The sequence below is a fragment of the Vanessa atalanta genome, chromosome 11 (assembly GCF_905147765.1).
Source record: "Vanessa atalanta chromosome 11, ilVanAtal1.2, whole genome shotgun sequence".
In the NCBI taxonomy this organism is placed as follows: domain Eukaryota; kingdom Metazoa; phylum Arthropoda; class Insecta; order Lepidoptera; family Nymphalidae; genus Vanessa; species Vanessa atalanta.
In genome coordinates this window covers 6,381,960-6,404,639 of record NC_061881.1, presented here as the reverse complement: position 1 = coordinate 6,404,639, position 22,680 = coordinate 6,381,960, and the positions used below count along the sequence as shown (strand labels likewise).

At 33.7% G+C, this 22,680-nt stretch overlaps 3 protein-coding genes across 4 annotated transcripts; all 3 read left to right on the top strand.

Annotated features, from left to right (window-relative positions):
* Positions 1–128: 128 nt before the first annotated feature.
* LOC125067423 (glucosidase 2 subunit beta) lies at positions 129–2,233 on the top strand. Its single transcript, XM_047676028.1, has one exon. It carries the CDS (start codon positions 227–229, stop codon positions 1,805–1,807), a length of 1,581 nt encoding a protein of 526 aa, XP_047531984.1. The 5' UTR covers positions 129–226; the 3' UTR covers positions 1,808–2,233.
* A 389-nt stretch (positions 2,234–2,622) lies between these two features.
* Positions 2,623–12,931, top strand: LOC125067213 (splicing factor 3A subunit 3). 2 transcript variants are annotated; one of them, XM_047675672.1, is made up of 12 exons: positions 2,623–2,630; positions 2,992–3,110; positions 3,230–3,277; positions 3,350–3,508; positions 3,858–3,930; positions 4,059–4,150; positions 4,232–4,453; positions 10,376–10,536; positions 11,098–11,226; positions 12,085–12,277; positions 12,393–12,594; positions 12,716–12,931. In XM_047675672.1, exons 2-12 carry the CDS (start codon positions 3,015–3,017, stop codon positions 12,847–12,849), a joined length of 1,509 nt encoding a protein of 502 aa, XP_047531628.1. In that variant the 5' UTR covers positions 2,623–2,630; positions 2,992–3,014; the 3' UTR covers positions 12,850–12,931. The 2 variants fall into 2 exon arrangements, with proteins under 2 accessions (XP_047531628.1, XP_047531627.1); XM_047675671.1 differs by lacking the exon at positions 2,623–2,630 and adding an exon at positions 2,813–2,924.
* Positions 12,932–13,281: 350 nt separating this feature from the next.
* LOC125067415 (WD repeat-containing protein 36) lies at positions 13,282–17,390 on the top strand. Its single transcript, XM_047676015.1, has 8 exons — positions 13,282–14,363; positions 14,498–14,667; positions 14,741–14,977; positions 15,168–15,350; positions 15,720–15,915; positions 16,002–16,080; positions 16,203–16,365; positions 16,675–17,390. Exons 1-8 carry the CDS (start codon positions 13,417–13,419, stop codon positions 17,376–17,378), a joined length of 2,679 nt encoding a protein of 892 aa, XP_047531971.1. The 5' UTR covers positions 13,282–13,416; the 3' UTR covers positions 17,379–17,390.
* Positions 17,391–22,680: the final 5,290 nt, after the last annotated feature.

Here is a 22,680-nt window from a genome sequence, read left to right as displayed (position 1 = left end):
TATATACCACAAAGTCTAACTGGGAAATTATTTTTTAATAAATATCTAAGCCCAAAAGGTAGGAATGCAAACATAATATACGTCATGAGTATGAATATGATTGCATGAATGTCATTCGGTCATCGTCAGCGGTCGGCTGTCATATTTCTATCCTACACGTTCTATTTATCAAGTTGTATTTCGTAATTTGCGATTACTGGAGTGAGAGGAGGTGCTGTATTCAATCATGATTTATTCTGCTTGGCTTAAGAAATTACAGTCGTTTCTAATAATCGTGTTTACATGGGTAATATCAGCTCAAACTGATGTTCCGAGGCCTCGCGGTGTTTCTTTATCGAAAGCGTCCTTATATTCACCGACAAAAGATTTCACTTGTTTCGATGGAACCAGTACCATACCCTTCAGTTATGTGAATGATGACTATTGCGATTGTTTCGATGGCAGTGACGAGCCTGGCACATCGGCTTGTATAAACGGGGTTTTCCATTGTACAAATGCAGGACATCGACCACAGAACATTCCAAGTTCACAAGTAAACGATGGAGTTTGTGACTGTTGTGATGGTACAGATGAGTATGCCACCCCTGAAGTATGCACCAACACCTGTGAAGAATTAGGTAAGGAAGCTAGGGCTAAAGCTCAACATTTAGCTGATCTACATAAAGCTGGGAACTTTATAAGATTAGAACTTATTGAAAAAGGTAATAAAAAACGTCAAGAAATGGCTGAACAACTTTCCCAGTTGGAAAAGGATAAAGCTGAGGCACAAAAAATTAAAGAAGAAAAAGAGGCCCTGAAAAATGAACTGGAAGCAAAGGAAAATGAGGCCCTTCAAGTTTACAGAGATGCTGAAGAAAAGGAAAGGCAAAAAAAAGAAGAAGATGAGCGTCTGAAACTAGAAAAAGAAGCTAGTGAACAATTTTCTAGATTTGATTCCAATAATGATGGTGTATTGACTGTAGATGAAATAAAAGTAGGAAATATATTTGATAAAAATAAGGATGGAGAAGTAGATGCCGAAGAGCTTCAATATTTTCTAGGAGATAAAGAAAGTGTGAATAAAGAGGAGTTTATGTCAATAACTTGGCCACTGCTAAAACCATTGTTAATGATGGAACAAGGTATGTTCCGTCCAGCTGAAGCAGAAGCTGCAGAAGAAGCAGAAGATGAAGAGGCAGAAGATGTGCCCAGAGTTGAGGATATGGATATTACTGGTTCTGAAGATGATAATCTTGATGGTGATCTATCACATGACGATGCTGAAGACCATGATACAGAACCAGATAACTCAAAATCATATGATGATGAAACTCAAAAGCTAATTGATGAGGCTACAGAAGCCCGTCGTCAATTTATGGATGCAGAACGTGCTATGAGAGAAATTGAATCTAACATCAGAAACTTTCAACAAAATTTAGAAAAAGACTATGGTTTACAACAAGAGTATGCAACACTTGATGGCCAATGTCTAGAATATGAGGATAAAGAATATATTTATAAACTATGTCTGTTCCAGAAAGTGACACAGAAATCTAAGAATGGAGGTATGGAAGTTGGCCTCGGTGATTGGGGAGAATGGGCAGGAGAAGAAGGAAATAAATATTCAGTAATGAAGTATACAAATGGAGTGGCCTGCTGGAACGGACCAAATAGAATCACTATGGTTAATATTCACTGTGGCCTAGAAACTAAACTGACTTCAGTGACAGAACCATATCGGTGTGAATACAAAATTGATTTTATTACACCAGCTGCATGCGATGATTCTAATTATATGCAACAACAGACATCACATGATGAGCTGTAGTAGATATTAGAAATGTTAACTCTACATGTGATGTGTGTTGAAATTTTAGGATAGATTTATTCTTTTCAGTCACTTTTGTCACAATAAGTTTAAATGAAAAGAAGTCTGGTCAGCTTCCATTTGTTTATATATTCTAGTTTTCTTTATACTAGATAGCAAATGTGAGACTATCAATACTTTTATTTTAATGAGGCATTTATATAATATAAATTTACTTTCACAGTAGCATTTATCATATTTTTCATTTATGATTATTAATATTATGTTTAAATTAACATTTTATTTGGACTTAAGACTGACCTGGCTAACATATATTTATATCTTATCACATTCCTCAAATGTAAGTCTGTCTACGCTGGTGGTATAATAGTAGAAAAAATAAAATCATGTGAACAAAACATTGTAAATGATTAATAAAATATTTGTTTTTGATTATAATTGTGATAATTATTTATTAAATTATTTTCTAGAGACACCTTTATTATTTATATGTATATAAGAGCCTACACACATTGCCTTATCTAGGACTTAAGATAAGATAGGGCTGGAAGATTCTTTAAAATCTTAAAATAATTAATTATTATCATTCATAAATAATGAAGTAAAATCATTCTTGTAGTGTTTAATAATATTAATTTATTTTTTAAGTTGTACATATTTGTTAACATAATACAATAATTTCTACATTTAAAAAATCATATGTTATTTGAATTAGTTTGGGGTCATTTTCGATCAACTTCCAATAACATATAACGTATACATTATTACGGATATTACTATTATGAATGTAGTATGTTTTGTTATTCTTATTGGAAATTACAAGGTAAGAAAAGAATATATCACAATTACATATAATATCTTTGTAAGTGATACCAAAGTTACAGGTAAAATTAATAACTTATTTGACACGCTATTTTTAAATACCCTCTTTTTAACTGCAATTTAAATTAAATATAAAAAAGAATCATTGGTTACAAAATATTTAGGTTTTTATTTATATCTTATCTCTATATTTCCATATTTCGTTTTATTGACGCTTTCCTGATTGTCAACTTCAAATGTGGTCTGTCAAACATCAACACTTGATTGTCAAATTGGTTGTTTGGCTTGGTTAATGTTTAAGTTGTTTAAATTTTTTCATTTTTATTGCTAGACGGCTTATTGATAAATTTAAAATTCATTAGGGTTTTTCGAGAGTATTTTGAATATGGAGACTATACTGGAACAGCAAAGGAGTTATCATGAAGAGAGAGAACGTACCATGGACGCAATGGTGAAGGAGATTTTGCATAAAAAGACGGGAGTATGTATTTAATATAACCTTCACAACAATGAATCGCCACATATTTAACTCTAAAAATATTTTTTAACTTTGGTTTATTTGATAGAACTTATAGTTACTTAACCTTAAATATTTTTCAGCACCGTGAAACAATTAACGCTGATCATCGTCTAAAAAATCTACATGAAGTAAGTAAATAAAAAGTAACCCTAACATATGTCTAAAAAAATTTGTAAAGACTTCATTACAATTTCTTACAGAGGTATATAGAATCGACTATAAGACTTAAGGAGCTGTATGAAGATAAAGATGGATTGCGAAAAGAAGAAATTGCGGCTTTATCGGGCCCTAACGAGTTTCAGGAGTTTTATGCGAGACTTAAACAAATTAAAGAATTTCACAGAAAACATCCTAATGAAGTGAGTTATTGTATCATGCATAATGCAATGCAAATCATTCTTGATAAGAAACTTGCTACCTTTATGGCTTCACTTTCATACATTCATTTATTCAGTTTTTATTGCTATTATTTGGTAGAGTTGGTTGTTGAAGTCACAAAAGTTAAAATTAGTTTTGTTACCGACCGGTAAAATTCTGTAAATCTATTGTTGTGCATATTGGCACAAACTTAAGGCTAAATTTTGGAAAAATATAATTTTGAGAATATAATAATATTTCATTTATTGTTTTATAATAGTTTTGAGTACAAAAAAGGAAAATGTGTGTGTAGTATTATTACTATTTCATATAGTTTTAAATATTTTGTAGATATGTGTGCCAATGTCAGTTGAGTTTGAAGAACTAGCTAAAATAAGAGAGAATCCTGCAGAGGATTATACAAGTAAGTGTTATGCTTATTTATATCATCCGAAAACTTTAACAAAGAATAAGATAGATGATTGTATAATATTTTGATAAATCAATTCAATAAATTGGTTCATAAAAAGTAATTGGTGATATTTCTTTCAGCCCCCGTTGAATTTACAGATGAAGAGGGCTATGGAAAATATTTGGATCTTCATGAATGTTATGAAAAATATATAAATTTAAAGGGTATTGAGGTAATTTATTAGCAATTATTACAGTTTTTTTTTTTTTACTTTAATTGTTGGAGTCTTACAATATGTAATTTGAAATTTCAGAAAGTGGACTATATTACTTATTTAAGTATTTTTGACCACTTGTTTGATATACCAAGAGAACGTAAAAACAGTGAGTACAGGAACTACATACGAGCTCTACTTACATATTTGAAGGATTTTGTTAGTAGAATTAAACCATTGCTAGACCAAGCTCAGGAAATGGCGATTGCACATCAAGAGTTTATCAAACAATGGGAAGCTGGGAGTTTTCCGGGATGGCCTGTATGTATCGGTTTTGTTACAAATATGAATTACAACCTTCACATGTTCTTCAACTTCAAATTCAAATCTATATTATAAATATTTATAATGGTGTATGGAAAAAAGTACACCTTTAAAAAAAATAAAAAAATATTACATACTTAGTGTACTGTAATTATGAGGCAGTTGCCAACTTTGTAGGTGCTATGGATATGGCCTTATCAAGTTGTCAGTGAATATGGTATTTCTTGCATTTACTCTGTATGTGAAGTTTAAAAAAATATGACTGTTTTGCATTACAACAAAACAGGTATTATATGTTGGAGAAAACACAGCAATGAAATGAAGAAGCAGTCCTTATGATTCTGTACACTTTTCTTACTAGCATAGATAATTAATCTAGAATACCTTCTATTTCTGGCACCAGAGGGCGCCGTAAGAACTTTACCGCCATTGTAGCTGTCAAGCGCCATTGCAGTCTTCATCATCAGCAAGCTCCTTGCATCATTGCTGTGTTTTCTCCAACATATAATACCTGTTTTGTTGTAATGCAAAACAGTCATATTATATGCCTTCGAAAACACAGCAATGAAATGAAGACCTGTTTGATATCTGCTGGTGATCAGAAATAACAAAACACAAGAATGCAATGTGAAAGCAAATTGTTAAAATAATACCAGGATTAAAATCAACTTTAAAACTTTTAATCATTAATTGTCTTAACTTCTAATTAAGAATCAATTTTAACAATTATCCTTATGTATCTAAAAATTAGGAACCAAAGCCATCTATATCTTGTAGATAATACTGCTATATTAATAAAATAATAAAAGATAAAATAACAACCAAACTTATGATTAAGTTAACCAAAATAATAATAAACAAGCCTCTGTTCTCTGAAATTATAAATATAAGTTTAATTCAGTTCTAATCTTGAGATCAAATCATACATCACTAACCTTAATAGGTATATAATCACACTGTCTTAAAATTATTGTAAAGCGAATCTACTGCAGCTTCACTACCATGAGATCTGTCTATATCTCTGCAGTAATATCTTGAAAAAGTCTTTATACTCCTCCAATTTCCTCTCTCCAGTATCTCTTGTACTGGTCTGTTGTCCAGCCATCCCCGCGAAGCTACTGCTGATCTTATGCTACCTGGGGAGGCATCAATCTTGGCTAATTTAAATCCTGACCTTACCCATCCCGCAATCATTGTCTTAGATGCAGGTCTAACAACTCCAGATATTGAGATAAAAAGGGATTCTACTTTTTTCTCTTGGCCCCGTCTTGCCTTTGAGATCTCAATCAATTTTTTTATGTGGGCAACTGGGCAAATCTTCGGGTTTTGATGCCTTATGAGAAGCCAACCTGATTGCCTATGTATATTTGTATCTGTTTTTGAACCAAATTTAGGCCAGAATGTAATAGTATGGTCAGTTTCTACAAATCCTTGCTCGCTGACTTCTAGAAGGGTAAGGTCATGTAGTCTTCGACCCGAGGCAAGTAAAAGGATTAATGCTGTCCGTCTGCTTTGTTCAAACAGAGAGTTCGTAACCTTAGATGTTTTTAACCAGTCCAACAGAATATTAACATCCCACACAGGGGGTCTTGGTGAATAAGGTTGGGAGAGGCTAATAGCCTTTAAAACTTGTTGAATAAAGAAGTTTTTTTAAAAAGCTCTCTACTGTTGCTGCACAGTATGTTGACACAGCGGACTTATGTAATAAAATTGTACTGTATGCAAATTTCTCTTGTAAATACAAACTGGCCAGAAATCTGGCTACATCCTTACCCTCGGGTCTCTTACTATGCACGTTATGTAATCTACTCCAATGTAGCCACCTCTTTAATGGTGCACTATAGGTATTTAAGGTAGATGGACGCCAGCTCTTCTTTAACAAAAGTCGTTCCTCTGTACTCCAATCGGTTACCTGATCCTCCCACCCCCAATTTTTCAAGCCTGAAGCTTTAATCTGTCCACTCGAGGGGGGCTGATCCCTGTTGTCCAATCTATCAATACTTCTCTCAGATTCTCTATTTGCAGAGGGGAAGCTAATGCGCGGGACTGTAGGTCCGGAAACCAAAAGCATTGGGTCCACTGCGGCGCTACTACATAGTATGTTCCCACTGCGCTGTTGAGATGTGCCAATACTCTGGGTATCATGCTCGGAGGTGGAAATACCCACGCTGTTTGAAAGATCCACCTTTGGCTGAAGGCGTCGCAAAAAAGAGCCGAGCCATCTCTTGAGTTTAGAGTCACATACCTTGACACAACAGCGGTTTCTTTTGATGCAAAGAGATCTATCTCGGGAATCCCCCAAAGATCGAATATTGCTCTTGTGGCTGGTGGCAGCAGATGCCACTCTGGTATTGGTCTTCCTCTTGATAAGCGATCTGCAATGCCGTTTAGATTTCCTGGCAAGTAGAATGCTGTCATCTGTATATTGAGCTGATAAGTCAACTCCAGCAACCTGGTTGTTAGTCCTAATAGGTTTATGGATCGGGTTCCGGATGTACGCTACCAGGGTTCTGTTGTCCGATTGTACCAGAATGTGCGCATTTTGTAACCGTGAACCCTGAGACTTGATTACTGCAAAGACGGCATACATCTCCTTTATATTGGAGTGCCAGCTTCGTTGGCTTAGAGCCCATCTTCCCGACAGATACTGATCGTTTAGGCTCGCTCCCCAGCCCGCATCCGCTGCGTCTGTAGTTAAGAAATGCGTTACCTCTCTCTTTTGTAGTGGAGTTGAACTGCTCTCTACTGCATCCAACCACCACCGCAAGTCTTCTCGCACACTGGGAGTCAATAGTCTTCTTGGGCCTTTCCCAATAAACTTTTTTAGAAAAAGCTGTAACCTCCGGCAGTGAAGCCGGCCCTGAGGGTTCGCATGATTGGCGAAGTTTAGCATGCCCAACATCCTCTGAAGCTCTCTTAACGAGCAGCTGTCTCGTCGCAACATGCTTCTCAGGCAGTATTTTATACTTAGAACCTTTTGGGATGGTAAGGCTATTGTCCGATTCTGAGTGTCCCAGATTAGACCTAAGTACTCCAGCCTTTGTGTGGGAGTGGTAATGGATTTCTTGTAATTTATCCACCATCCCAAGGACTCCAAGATTGCCAGTGTTTCCGCAACCTGTGCTATCAGCTTGGATCTGTCCTGACAGGCCAGTAAAAAGTCGTCCAGATACACAATTAGACGTATACCTCGATTTCTGAGGACCTCGGCCACCCAGTTTGAGACTGCTGCAAACGTACGGGGCGCTGAGGCCAGGCCGAAAGGTAATGCTGTCAACTGGAGGATCTCGTCCTTGTAAATGACACGCAAAAACCTTCTGTGAGTCTCCGCGATACACAGATGAAAATACGCCTGGTGGATATCTATCTTGGCTAACCAGTCGTCCCCTTGGAGGAATTCTATCACATCTACCTGTGCTATTAAATGGAAATGTCTTGTTGCAACATGAGAGTTCAGAGCCCTGAGGTCGAAAATTGGGCGCAGTCCACCATCTGATTTCTTTATTAGAAACATCTTTGAAAAGAAACCCGGGTCTATAGTTGAAGGTTTCTCTAGTACACCCTTGCTCTTTAATTCTTCTATCATCTGAGTCATTTCTGGGGAAACTTTGGTAGCTAGACATTCCAAAAAATGACTGGAAGGGTATTTCAAAGGAGGCTTCTTTCTGAAAGGTAAGCGGTGATTTGCTATTGATCTTAAAATAAACTGGGTTGCCCCTAGTTGCGCCCATTTCTCTGTGGAAAATCTCAGGCAACCTCCTCTGAAACCCTGTGGCGAGTCAATTTTCTTTAGATTTGGGGTTTGATCCTTCTGTATTAGGTCGACGTTGACGAAAGGACCGACTCTTCTGTTGTACAGAATGTTTGAATTTTCTATCAAACTTTTTATTTTTATATTTATTGTTAACCCTTTTATTCTGAAATGAATGTTCTGCCCGCTCTGGGTTCCTCTTCTCCCTTAAGTAGGCTGGAGTGTTCAACCAGACCTGAGACCCTCCGAGGGACTGTATTATGGGCTGCAGAGCTTCTCTACTAAATAAGAAGTCAGAGCTGGGGGGGACATTCCTTAGAGTATTTCTAAGGTTCTCATTACATATTTCCTTAAGAATGCGCTCACGCCTAACCTCTATACATTCGGAACGCTTTCCACATATAATTTGCATAGTGGTCTCTGAATTTTTATGACATAAAGATCCAGGTCCAAAAATATCAGAAATTTTATCAAATAAGCTATTTGGACTTAAGCTCTGAGAATTAGCACAAGCCCAGTCAACAATAGTTTGTAAACCTGTTTTTAATAATTGCCACTGTTCCTAAACCTGATTGGATAGGCCAGCTAAAACTAACTCCGTTGAAGCGAGGTAGTCCTTGCTTTTATTAAAGTGACATAACTCATCATTAACTTGAAGCCCAGTGAATCCTGGAGTTGCTAAGCAACTCTGTAAAACTTGCTTATACCTAATGCCCTTCCATGCCTGAGAATCAAATTGTTGTAACTTATTTAACTCTAAATATCTATCTTTATCACTAGTTGGGATAATCTTTTTCCTATCAACATCTGTATTTAGGGAACCCCAATTAAGCGACATTGATTCGGGTTGGCTAGGTAGTGTTAGAAATTGCTCTGAATTATTATTATTAGGAAAATTTTGTAAATTGTTATTATTACTAGTACTAGGAACAGCTTTATTATAATTCTGTTGATCTGTTGAATTATAATACATAGGGCTACATTGGCTGAAATAATTAGAAATGTACGCCATTTGTGACATTAAAACATCAACACGGGGATCGGTAAAAACCTGTTTCGACCTGTACTTACGTGTTGTGGTTCGAGATCGTTTATTTGGTAAGGGTGATGCAGTACCATCCTCGAACTCCGAGGACGAGGATGAACTGTTCCCTGACGATCTAGACACAGAGCTTGTTGACGGTACTTGTTCTCCATCCGAAGCAACAGTACCGGCGCGCTCGTTTTCCTTATCGTTACCTACCGGATCCATCTTCGTAGCGAGATACACTGCTGTGTTTTCCAACAAGCACTAAATCACACACTTAGTACTCTTTTTTACAAATTATTAATACTTTTTATTTTAAGAAAAAAATTTTGATGCTATTCGAAAGAATCACAAGAATGCAATGGCGCTTGACAGCTACAATGGCGGTAAAGTTCTTACGGCGCCCTCTGGTGCCAGAAATAGAAGGTATTCTAGATTAATTATCTATGCTAGTAAGAAAAGTGTACAGAATCATAAGGACTGCTTCTTCATTTCATTGCTGTGTTTTCGAAGGCATATAATAAATAATTATAATATAGAGTCGAGATGGCCCATCTTAACCGATGATTTGGGTTCAAACCCAGGCAAGCACCACTGAATTTTCATGTGCTTAACTTGTGTTTATAATTCATCCTGTGCTCGGTGGTGAAGGAAAACATCGTGAGGAAACCTGCATGTGTCTAATTTCAACGAAATTCTGCCACATGTGTATTCCACCAACCCGCATTGGAGCAGCGTGGTGGAATATGCTCCAAACTTTCTCCTCAAGGCAGAGGAGGCCTTTAGCCCAGCAGTGGGAAATTTACAGGCTGCTAATGCTAATAAAAAAAATATAGGTATTGTATAAAAAATGCTAATGACTTCAAAGGCACTGTTAAAAAAAAACATTAAAAACATAATCTACTGGAGATGTTAGATACAGGAGTAAGACAAGGCTGTCTGTCATTGAAAGAATATAATTTTATTGTTGCGGAATTTGTTACACACAAAATAACTATTCCAAAGCTTTTCAACTCCTGTCGTATCAAATTAGTTGAGCCTGTGTGCTTATTCATAATGATCGGCATGATTGATGACCCGTCTAACATTATTCCTTGTTGTTAGATAATTTGAACTGTTATTACGAATATTTCAATTTTAGAAAGAGACTGGCGGAGCCCTTACAAATGTTGGTGCTCATTTAGATTTATCTGCCTTCTTCTCCTGGGAAGAATTAGCTTCACTTGGTTTGGACAGATTGAAGTCTGCTCTAATGGCTCTTGGATTGAAGTGTGGTGGAACTTTGGAAGAAAGAGCACAAAGGTAAAAATTAATAAATATTGTAAAACTGTTTTGTTTTTATATATTTTCACCATACATAAAACTGTTATATTTTCTCTTTATTATCTAAGAACGAATACTACAATTGTAATAAGAAAGAGTTATAACATTTAGCTATGTGGTTCTGGCAGTTGTTGTAAAAGTGTAGGCAAGAGGCGATTAAATAATTTTGTTAATAGTTGTTTACAATTTGTCTCAAGTCAAGGAGCATTAGTCTAATAATGGCTGAGAACCAGTCCAGCTGGGAAAGTATTTCTAAATTTGGGATCAAATGGGTATCCAAACCAATGCCTAAGTTAATTATTCCTAAGTTAAGAGCAAGCCTATGATAAAATAGTAATAGGATTATTTACAAAAATAATCAACATTAAAAGCTATACAATGATTTTAAATTGATTGTCGAAAAATTGGCAAGTAAACGTCATTTTATTGAAAAATTAAAATAATCTTCAACCAGTATTTCACTTATATTTCATCATTGTTTTGTTATCTTAATTTATTTTATAATTGCTTATTTTATTTATATTAAATTATCATTAATAGATTATTCAGCACAAAAGGTCAAACGGCTTTAGACAAATCTCTCGTGGCGAAGAAAGGGGCTAACAAGGCCAAGGCTTCCACTCTACAACGTCACAAAGATATTGCAGCTATAGAGGGACAAGTTTATAGGTATTATTTTTAATCCTTTCTTATCCTTTTGTCTATGACCGGTGTTTTTCCCGCGTTACATTTGTAACGTTGTGTACTTGTGACATAGTTTGAAAGTTTGTCGTGTTCCTGCTGCTCTGCACCTTTATGGGTATAAAGTCAAGGTGTATAAGGTACCTTCATAAACAAATTTTTCTAACAAAAAAGTTTTTATGAAGAAGAATATTATCGACTTTGTTTTAAATTGCCGCTAAATGAAGTTACAGCATTTCAACTTATACATCGTTCAACTCGCTATGTCAATTTTTATTTACGCACAGACATGTCGTCGGCCTGATTTTTCTAGTATATAAGCAAAACTACAGAAACCATCCGATTTTTCTTAAATAACTTATTAATAATAATTATATTTTTTATTCATCAAAACTCAAAAATGACATGTTTCCTAGTCTATATGTATGTTCTTTTATTGTACCTTATATTTCAAGTTTCGGTCAGTTTTAACTATACTAATATTATAAATACGAAAGTAACTATCTGTCTGTCTGTTGCTCTTTCACGACTAAACCACTGAACGGAATACGATGAAATTTGGTATGAAGTATGAAGCTTTGACTCCAAGGAAAAATTCCTAAAACACAAGCGAAGCCGCGATTAAAAACTAGTTATATTAGTAACTCGTGTGCAAAATTTGATGGTATTAGATACCAATCTAGTATAGACTATAGATTTTGTCTTTTAATCCATTAGTCAGTGTTAGTTTTATTAGAAAGATATGATGGATATTTTTGTATTTATTTTAATTCTTGTTATAAAGCAATTTATGTATAAATTTACGGAGCAATTTATAATACTGTTTATAATATATTATTTTTGTAGATTTGCTAACATAGTAAGCGGTACTCGCGCTGCTACTATTGAGAATGTGACTCGGAGAGCAGCTCGTGCTGCGGGGGAGAGGCGCGACGAAAGTGATGAAGAAAGTGACGCATCTGTCGCCGCTGATGCTGATTCTGATGATGATGAAGTTCCATACAACCCTAAGAATTTACCACTGGGGTGGGATGGAAAAGTAATTGAAAATGTTTATTACATATCTTAATAAGTTGTTAAAGATTGATCATAGTATCTATATCTTAATCTGATTGTTTTTGGCCTATTTAATGTTATAATTCATAAATTTCCAGCCTATCCCATACTGGTTATACAAATTGCACGGCCTGAACATCAGTTACTCATGCGAGATTTGCGGTAACTACACATATAAAGGCCCTAAAGCGTTCCAACGTCATTTTGCCGAATGGCGTCACGCGCACGGCATGCGCTGTCTCGGGATACCGAATACAGCACATTTTGCTAATGTCACACAGATTGAAGATGCATTAGCTTGTGAGTATTTTTATTTAATTAATTAAGATTGTATTCAATATTTACATTAATTATATTTAATATAACAGTCTTGGAAATATACTTCACTTTTAAATTTTTATATTTAAACATTTAATTTCAGTATGGGAAAAAATAAAAAATCAGAAAGAAAATGAAAGATTTGTAGCAGAAAATGACGAAGAATTTGAAGATTCACAAGGAAATGTTGTCAATCGCAAAACTTTTGAGGATCTTAAACGTCAAGGACTTCTTTAAAATTGAATTATATATTAATATTTAGACTATACCTACTAATTAATAATTATACACTTCATAAGGTTATCAAATATAATGCGTACTAAAATGTTTTTTTTTTTTTTCAATAAACCCCTGAATAAACCCTGACTTTGTTTTGTTTAATAATCATCTAAATCGTATTACTCAGTATGAAGTTATGCGTGGTGGAATCGATAAAAAGGTGTGGTAAAGGTTTTATGGATGAACAATCTACGATTATGAATTGACGTTAAAAAATATATTATGCGCATTGACTTGAGATTTATCTACTTTTATTTACGTTGGTTCAAAAATCTGCCTTAATGTAAAACTGCCGATTGCTTTAGATTAAAATACTCGATATCAAGCCTTATTTTCAATAGAGTATGAAGTTTGTCAATGTCACTGTCTTTCTCACATGTGAATGTGACGTGCTGTGAGTGTGAGAATCTGTCAACTCTGGCATAAGCATGCAATCAAAACAAATATCTTATTAATTTTAAATAAGTTGCAATCTTTTTTTTTAGTGAATATTTATGTTAACTTTAAATAAAACTGTTGTTTGAGATGTCGGAAGGCAAAAGAAGTAGTCAAATATTTACCGGTGCAAGAGTTCTAGGTTATGTCAGTACACATGTGCCTTTTGTAGCTCGTTTTATTAAAAGACGAGGCGAAACGCTATTATGTACAAGTGTAGGGAAGTGGTTCCATACATATGGATGTGACAAATTCCGATTACTAAGCGTAAGTGGCGAACATCCAGGACCGATAACATGTATGTGCGGCGACAGTTTTCATGTGTATACTGCTACTGAAAACGATATTTACGCGTGGAGACGAGGATGTGAACTAAAGCATGTATATAAAGGACACCAGGCGCCTATTCACAAGCTTTTACCATTTGGCATACATATTATATCTATTGATGAAGACAATGTGTTGAAAATTTTTGATATTAAGGAAGAAACAGAGTTTCTAGACCTTCGCTTTGACAAGGAAAGTTTCAAGATATCGTCAATATGTCATCCTCCAACATACCTCAATAAAATATTACTTGGTAGTGAACAGGGCCAACTTCAGATATGGAATATTCGAACAGCAAAGTTAGTTTTCACATTTAAAGGTTGGGACTCAGCTGTTACTGTAACTGAACCAGCACCCGCGATCGATGTAGTAGCTATTGCCCTAGAAAATGGAAAAATAATTCTTCATAATCTTCGCTATGACCAAGTTGTTATGGAGTTTGTTCATGACTGGGGAATGGTTAGTTGTTTATCATTTAGAATGGATGGTGTACCAATAATGGTAACAGGAAGCACTAAAGGACATTTAGTGATGTGGGATTTGGAAGAGAAGAGAGTCAAATCGCAGATACAGTCTGCTCACTTTTCAAGAATAGCTGGTTTACAATGTTTGACATCTGAACCATTAATGGTAACAAATTCTGAAGACAACTCTTTAAAAATGTGGATATTTGATATGCCTGATGGAGGAGCAAGGCTTCTAAAGAAAAGGTTTCTTATATTTAAAAACATATATATTATTGGAGTTAGTGTTATAATATTATGTACCTGTCAACATTTTAAATTGCTTTACAAGCATGTTTGTTTTTTTGTAATTTTTATCATCTGACTTATTTTTATCTTAGGGAAGGTCATGCTCTTCCTCCCAACTTGGTTCGCTACTGTGAACCAACTGGTGAGAATATATTGGCTTCAGGTAGAGATAGGAGTCTACATATCATGAACACGATAACAGAAACATTTAACAAGAGTATGGGTAAAGCATCTTACAACAGAAAAGCATCCAAGAAGAAAAGTAATGATAATTCACTTTTAATTTCAATTTAATTTTCAATGAGCTGTTTCATATTTTAACTACTTTATTTTAGAAAGAACACAAGTTGATCACCTGATTCTTCCTCCAATAACAAAATTAAGCTCTTGTATGCAAAGAGACAAGCAATGGGACAGTATCGCTTCTTTACATGATGGGAAGTTCATTGCTACAACATGGTCATACAACAGGATATGTATGGGTAAACATAAACTAAAACCACCAGAAATGGAGAAAGGAACACTGGCGACTTGCTTGACAGTTACACATTGTGGAAATTTTGTGCTCATTGGTAATACGTTATAGATGTCATTTTATATTTTATTTATAAGACATGATCCATTGTTTAAAACAGTATCAAAATTTAAACTTTATTGAAAATTTATTCCTAATTTCATTATAAAATAAAATAATGCTAAGAATATTTTAAACATTAATCAAACATCTATAAAATAATTCTTATTTATTCTTTTTATTTTTAGGTTATAGTAATGGTCAAGTACACAAGTTCAATATGCAGTCAGGTATATACAGAGGGCATTATGGCAATGAGAAAAAAGTTGCACATAAGGGAGCAGTGAGAGGAGTTGAGACAGATCTCTGCAATCAAAGAGTCATCACTGTCGGGGCTGATGACAGATTAAAGTTCTGGCATTTTAAAGCTGGTAAGTTATTAAGTATTTGGGTAATTCACTATTTTGTGAATAGAGAACGTGAATAAGGCCATACATTGCCTCCTACCAAGTGTATACATATTCTTGTTTCATTTGTTTAATAAATATTGTGTTTTGTAGAAAATAGCTTTATTGATATGATTTAATGTCATTCATTTTCATTAAGATTTAGTTTTGCTTATAATTTAGGTATTTGAATAATTATTATTGTTGTTATGTTTTATGCTCTTACTATGGTTTACATGAATATGTTATATTTGGAACAAAAATGTTGATCCTAAGCAGTCTGCCTTAATGATCTTTTAAATCAATTTTACATGTACTGTTAAGATTACCTATATTATTTATATTTAATTCTAGCCACAACACCATATCATGTTCTGAAGTTGGAGGAATCGGTAAACAGCACTAAATGTCACAGAGACAGTGGTTTAATGGCATTAGCAAATGAAGACTTCTCAATAACCCTAGTCGATATAGATACAATGAAAGTTATAAGAAAATTTGAAGGTCATGTTGGCAAAATTAACGACATTGATTTTGACTGTCAAAGCCGGTTAGTAAAGATTTAAAATAAGTTAATAAAAATATAATCTAATGTAGAAATTATAATGTTTATTTAAACACTTTTATATTTTTTAGATGGCTGGTTACTTCATCTATGGACTGTACTATCTGCACATGGGACATTCCAAGTGCTCAACTTGTTGATATTTTTTGTGTAAGAACTTACATGTGTATTATATTTGACATTTGTTAAAAAAAATAGGTTAAATTTGATTTTGAGAACATGTTAGGATAATTTAAAAAAAAAAAATCCTAAAATGATTTTTGTATTTTAAGGTGGAACAACCTTGCACTTCGCTCAGCATGTCACCAACAGGTGACTTCTTGGCAACTACACATGTCGGAGAGTTGGGTGTCTTCCTTTGGGCCAACAGGCACTTGTATGATAAGATATTCCTCAAGCCTATTGACAGAAATGCTGTTAATATTCCACAGCTTAGTAAGTTATTTATTATTTTAAATATTTATCATCATTAGCGGCTACTATTTATACTCTATAGCTATAAACATAAAATTATTCATAAATTTTCATGCATTTGATGTATTAAATACTTTTTAAATGGCTTCACCTTATTACGTGTTTGTTCGGTGTCTATCTTATAAGTCTGAGAATACAACTGTGTTTGTGCATATTCTTGTACACTATAATATCATAAAACACTATAAAATATTTTATACAATTTGATATTTTGGGCAATTGAATTAAAAAAGAAAAGGTTAATTTTTTAATAACGATTTTTTGTTGCAGAGTTGCCTACCAGTGCTGCAGAAAAACCAGATATTGAGGATATTGGAACGATAGACTTGGGAGAAGAGCCAGAATATAAATCCCCCGACCAAATTAGTGAAGAACTTCTTACTTTGTCTGGTCAACCAACATCAAGATGGCTTAACTTGCTTCACTTAGACATTGTTAAGCGACGTAATAAACCGAAAACAGCTTTAACTGTACCTAAATCAGCACCATTCTTTCTACCGACGATTCCCAGTCTTGAGCTTGAATTTGATTTGGAGAAAAAAAAAAAGGGTCTTTCAAATAACAAGCTATTGATTCCCGAATCACTTTCAACATTAACGCCATTCGCTAAGAAGTTAAATGCTTGTGAGAAAGTAGATGATTATAATGAATGTTTAGAGAAACTTAAAACATTATCACCTTCGTCTATTGAAGCCGAAGTAACAAGTATGGCTCCCGATGCAGGTGGATGCTTTGAAGTTATGAAACAATTTCTTCAAATGCTAGATGTTTTATTTAAATCAAATAAAGATTTTGAATTGGCTCAGTCATACTTGAGTTTATTTTTAAAAACTCATACAAAGACAATTTCACAAGAAGACGAATTGCTTAAATCTTTGGAATCTGTCGAAGAATCTGCAACACAAGCTTGGTCTAAACTACAGAATCATTTGCTTTATAATATATGTGTTGTAAAAGCATTAAAAGATATGTAATATACAAACTGCTATTTTTGTATTATTTCTTTTTTTATCAACCTCTTTAGAAGCACATATATTGTCCTTGAAAATATTGTAGCTGGTTTGGGTCGGTTTAAAGGCGGACTCAAAACCCGCTCATCCTAACTTATAAATGTGAAAGTGAGTTTGTTTATTGGTTTGTTGGTTTACTTAACCGATCATTATGAAATTTTGCATTCACGTTGTCAGGGGTACAGAAAAGGACGCAGATCCCACGACCGAAAACTAGTAACAGATAAATTTATACTATTACTTCTCATAAATAAATAAAATCCTAAACGTAATAAATATAGACTTAGCATTGTAATCAGACCGAATTCAAATAAATTTAAATTAATGCATATCCAATATTCATCTGTATGGCGCAAATCAGCTACCGCTTTGAGTCGCTTATTGAATATTTTTCGAAGAGAATTAAGACGCGGACGAGCGCTCGAAAGCCGGCTCTCATTAATGCCCGCCTCATTTTAGCAATAAGTATTCATTTCTTCGGCAGCGAAGGGGGGACGTTTGCGATGAAAATCTGATTGCGCTTCCTTTGCAAATTCCTTCCCAGTTCGCCTTATAAGAGAATAAAGAAGCTATGACTAAATAAGTATTTATAGTTATTGGTAGTTTTTTATAAGCAAATTACTGCATATGGAAGTCATACTGCACAAAGGCTTCATCTTATTTTAATGAAAAGCTTGGAGTTTATTTGTCATGTTTTAGTGAGGTGCGGAAAACATATCCGGCACATGCCGATTTCCTCAGTGATTCTTTTAACGCTGAGCACAAATTAAGCATATGTGTACCTACAATTTTTCAGTGATGATTCCTAATTATTTTTTGCTAATTTACTCATGAATCGACATTTTACCGATTAATAATTATAAAACCATAAATTTAAAAATCATTGATTTTACCGAATAGAAATGACAATAAATTCAGTAGTAACTTTTAAAATAATTTTACATATCACTATTAATATATTAAAAACGGTATAAAATTAATTTGTAAATAATAAATCTTAGTAGATATATCTAACGTAATCTCTATTTAACATAGAAATGACCTTGTCAATTTGTTTATATCACTACATTTTCATAGGTCTGAATAATTTTATCTTATGTATGTAACCCGTCCCGGCTTTACACGGGTAATTTTCTGCTTTTCTTGCTTATATTATATACATATTTAGAGTTTCTTCCTCTCGAATTAATCGAGTCTCTTGAATTAATCGAAGATTATTGATGAAAACTGTATTAAAATTTGTTGCGTAATTTAAAATATCTAAGCGTACAGACGGTAGGAAGCGACCTGATTTTATACTATGTAGAGAAAATAGAGAATAAGTTTCTTATATGCAATTGTTTAACATATCATCTAGATTTTTTTTTTTTTTTAGTATACAATTTTATTTTGGGTGGTAGGTACTTATGCAGACATTAAAATATTACATTAGAAAGAAAGCGGAAAGATTTATTAGGCTAGTCGGAAAAATACTTGGTGGTAGGGCTTTGTGCAAGATCGTCTGGGTAGGTACCACCCACTCATCAGATATTCTACCGCCAAATAACAGTACACTGTATTGTTGTGTTCCGGTTAGACGGGTGAGTGAGCCAGTGTAATCACAGGCACAAGGGACATAACATCTTAGTTCCCAAGGTTGGTGGCGCATAGGTCATGTAAGGAATGGTTAATATTTCTTACAGCGCCTTTGTCTATGGGCGGTGGTGACCATTTACCTTCAGGTGGCCCATATGCTCGTCCGCCAACCAACGCCATAAAAAAATAGTATTTCAGTGTGAGATTATAGATCGCTTGATGCAGTTTTAAATACATAAATATATATCTGCTAGAAGAAGGACAGAGTAAAATGTTTATAACAACTAAATTAAAAAAGTAAAAAGTGTTTTGCGTTTCAATACTTTATATCTTAAAAAATCCTAAATGCACTTTTATTAACATTTACAGTAATTTTATAAGTAATAAACATTTATCAAAGTACATTAAAACGTAGAAGGAAATGAATACTGCGGTTCATTTTCTATTACCGATCTCTCATTCCAAACCATTTAACTTTTTCCTTTAAAAGTAGACTTCATAACGTGGGCCGCTGAGAGCCGCTTGGCCGTTTCGCGGTTGGTTATGTCCACTGGGATTAACGCCAGATATTAACCGAACGATTGTCGTTGATACTAAATGAAACGGATTAAAATATGCAAATTCATACCGACGTACCTATATTCTACAAATTTTTATTATACGATATTATCACGGGATTGAAAAAATAGGCACGGAATTTAATATTATAGGTACCTAGATCGTGTAGTCAGGCAGGTTTCGTGAGACAATTTACGTAATAGTTATATTTAAGCTGATTTTTTTCTATCGATCTGTATATTCGAAGAGTTCATTTATGAGCTGGCTACTTATAACAGCATATATTATTTGGTTTTCAATAAAGTGTGTCATTGTGATTCTGTATATATGTTCATGTTAGTTTATGTTATGTTTTTTAACATTAATAATAGAATTTTGTAAAATATAAATATTGTAATTCGATTGATCATGTAGTGCTAACTAATACTACTAGACACTTCATCTCAACTCACAACATTCTTTAAAAGTCTAACATTGACAATTTTTTGCTAATAACGTTAGGTGTAAGTATACCTATATACGGTGTACAGTATTATATACTGAAGTATATTATTTAGATACATGTACATGTGAAAGAATGGCCTAAATTTCTATATAAAGATAGAGATTTTTATAACAATAAATACTTGAACATAAATAATAGTAAATAATTTATAACAAAACAGTTATAAAGCAATCGCTTTCAATCTCTTGTTAATGTTGTGAACGTACACAGAGTAATTTCCCAGATTGTAGCATTCTAGCAAACAAGAAACTGCATTAAGTGCAGTAGAATTGTTTCATGAAAAGTGTATGGGGTGAACCTGGTTGTTGACCATTGGTTAATTGAAAGCAAACATTACAGGCTTACAGCCCACGCTGTCCACCGGAGCTTTTGGTGCGCTACCAACATTGCTTACATCTGCCGAGCGAAAACAAAATACATACGGTTTTTGTACTAGCGTGAAATAACATGTACATTTTAATTATAGCGTGTGTATGGTAAGTGAAGTGAATTAAGATTATTGGCATAATATTTAATGAAATATTATTACAGAAATAGCAATATGTGTAAAGTTTTGTTTTGTCTGGTATGCATATTTCCATTAAATGAAAATTAAAAACAGCTTCACAGTTTATACAGTTTTTTATTAAAGATTTTAACATTTTTGCCCCCATTCTTTCCTAGATAAAATTGTGAAATCGAGTGTGCTCATTAGGCTACATTAAAAAATGGCTACATATCGTCTCTCTTTTCCACCATTAAATTACAAAGCTATGTTAATTGAATAAATAAATATAATAAACAATATCAGTTATAAATATATACGATGAAATATTAAAATTTATCAAAGCTACGAATGGACTTATGTATGAATATAGTTAGTAACGCTTTTACGTTGTGGATAGAAATGGAATAGGATGGAGTTTCTGCGTTTGATGTGGCTTTTGAGAGATTAAAAATGGCCTTTTCAATCTTTTCGCTTGCACCTAGGCTATGCAGCAAAGGAATTACAGCTACCCAGAGTATCCATTTTGATGATAAACTACTTTGCTTAATCTAGTTGGTAAAGATACATTAACGAGAAAACGTTCGTAAAATCAATAACAATTCAATTATGTATGTCTTAATTAATGCATACTTTCTGTATATATGATAACCATTTGATTCATCAATGGAGTAATTGAAAAAAATGAAAGCCTGAATCTTATTTCACCAAGCTGCTCCAATGCCGGTTGGTGAATTAATGTGCAGAGTTTCATCCGGTACGTGCAAGTTTTCTAACCGCAATATCAAACATAATTCGCAGGAAACGTTTTTTAATGAACACATGTTATTTTTACTTTAGAATAAAATTAATAAAAATCAATTCTTAGCAGTTAAATCAATAGCAGATTAATAGTTATTTACAGTAATATATTTTTTTCTTGAACGGGAATTATTTTAAATTAAATTCGTAATTGGTTAAATCCCGAATGTCAGTTTACATGGATCGTAATCGGCGAGGGCAGGCGCGCCACGGAACAGAGTGGATTTACGAGCGACAGCGCTTCCGAATTACACATGATACGCGCGGAAAACGTTCTCATATAGGAAATGATTTAGTCCTAGTTACGAGCAGTTAATAATTATCTAATTTATAATTTACATGTGCACGTTATCATTATTATACAAACGAATTTCACATAAATGAAAAAGATATCCCGTTTGGGACACCCAACCGATGTTATACATCATTTGATGGTTTGAGAGAGAATTTATATTTAAAGAAAACTAGTTAATAAAATATGGAGCAAAATAAATAAAAAAAGTTTATTTAATAAAAATAAATAGTATTTTTTTATTTTTTATTATAATATATTTTAACGGGATGTACCGCTAGAAGAGAGCGTTTGTGAAGAGGGGCCATGTTGTTTTACATCACGGCATACGACTAATTAGTCTTATCCCCAAGCCGCAGCAAAAGTAAAAAGCAGTAAACGTCGCGTTTCATAATTCTAATCACAGAACTTGGTTTCATGTCCCACGTGTCTTTAGGGTATAGATGCAATTGATCTTACTACTCACGTTAGTTTAAATCTATAAGTTAGATAAACTCATCGCTTAACACATATACAGTTATACACATATACCTACCTATATCCTTATCTCAGGACTACAAAGGAATATTTCCTATTAAATGGAAAGACACGAATTATTCCAAATTCTTTAAAGATCTAATATTATCTAATGTCAAATATCTAAAATTTTTGACTCTTTTGTATATTAATTTTGATTAAGACAAAAAATTACCTTATGAGTCCCAGCCAGCCTCGATTTAATTATGCTTCGCTACGGTGGAGGGGCGAGCCTTCGTTAGTGAATAGACCTATACCTCACTCTGTTTATTATTGTTAGTGAAGTGCAAACCATAATTCATCTTAATTTTTTTATTTTACCTAAAAATAAAGTATAATTCTTCTAGTTATATGATCTCTTCTACTTTGATTATGTTGCAATATCCTATAATTAGTAATGCGATAATTTATTATTAACATAATATTTTTTAATTTGTTTAATACATTATGACCATTGTTACTTATGTTGGAGTTTTTTAAAAAAAAGAAATAATTCTATGTAGAACAATATTTAGTCAGTTTTAAATGACTCGGT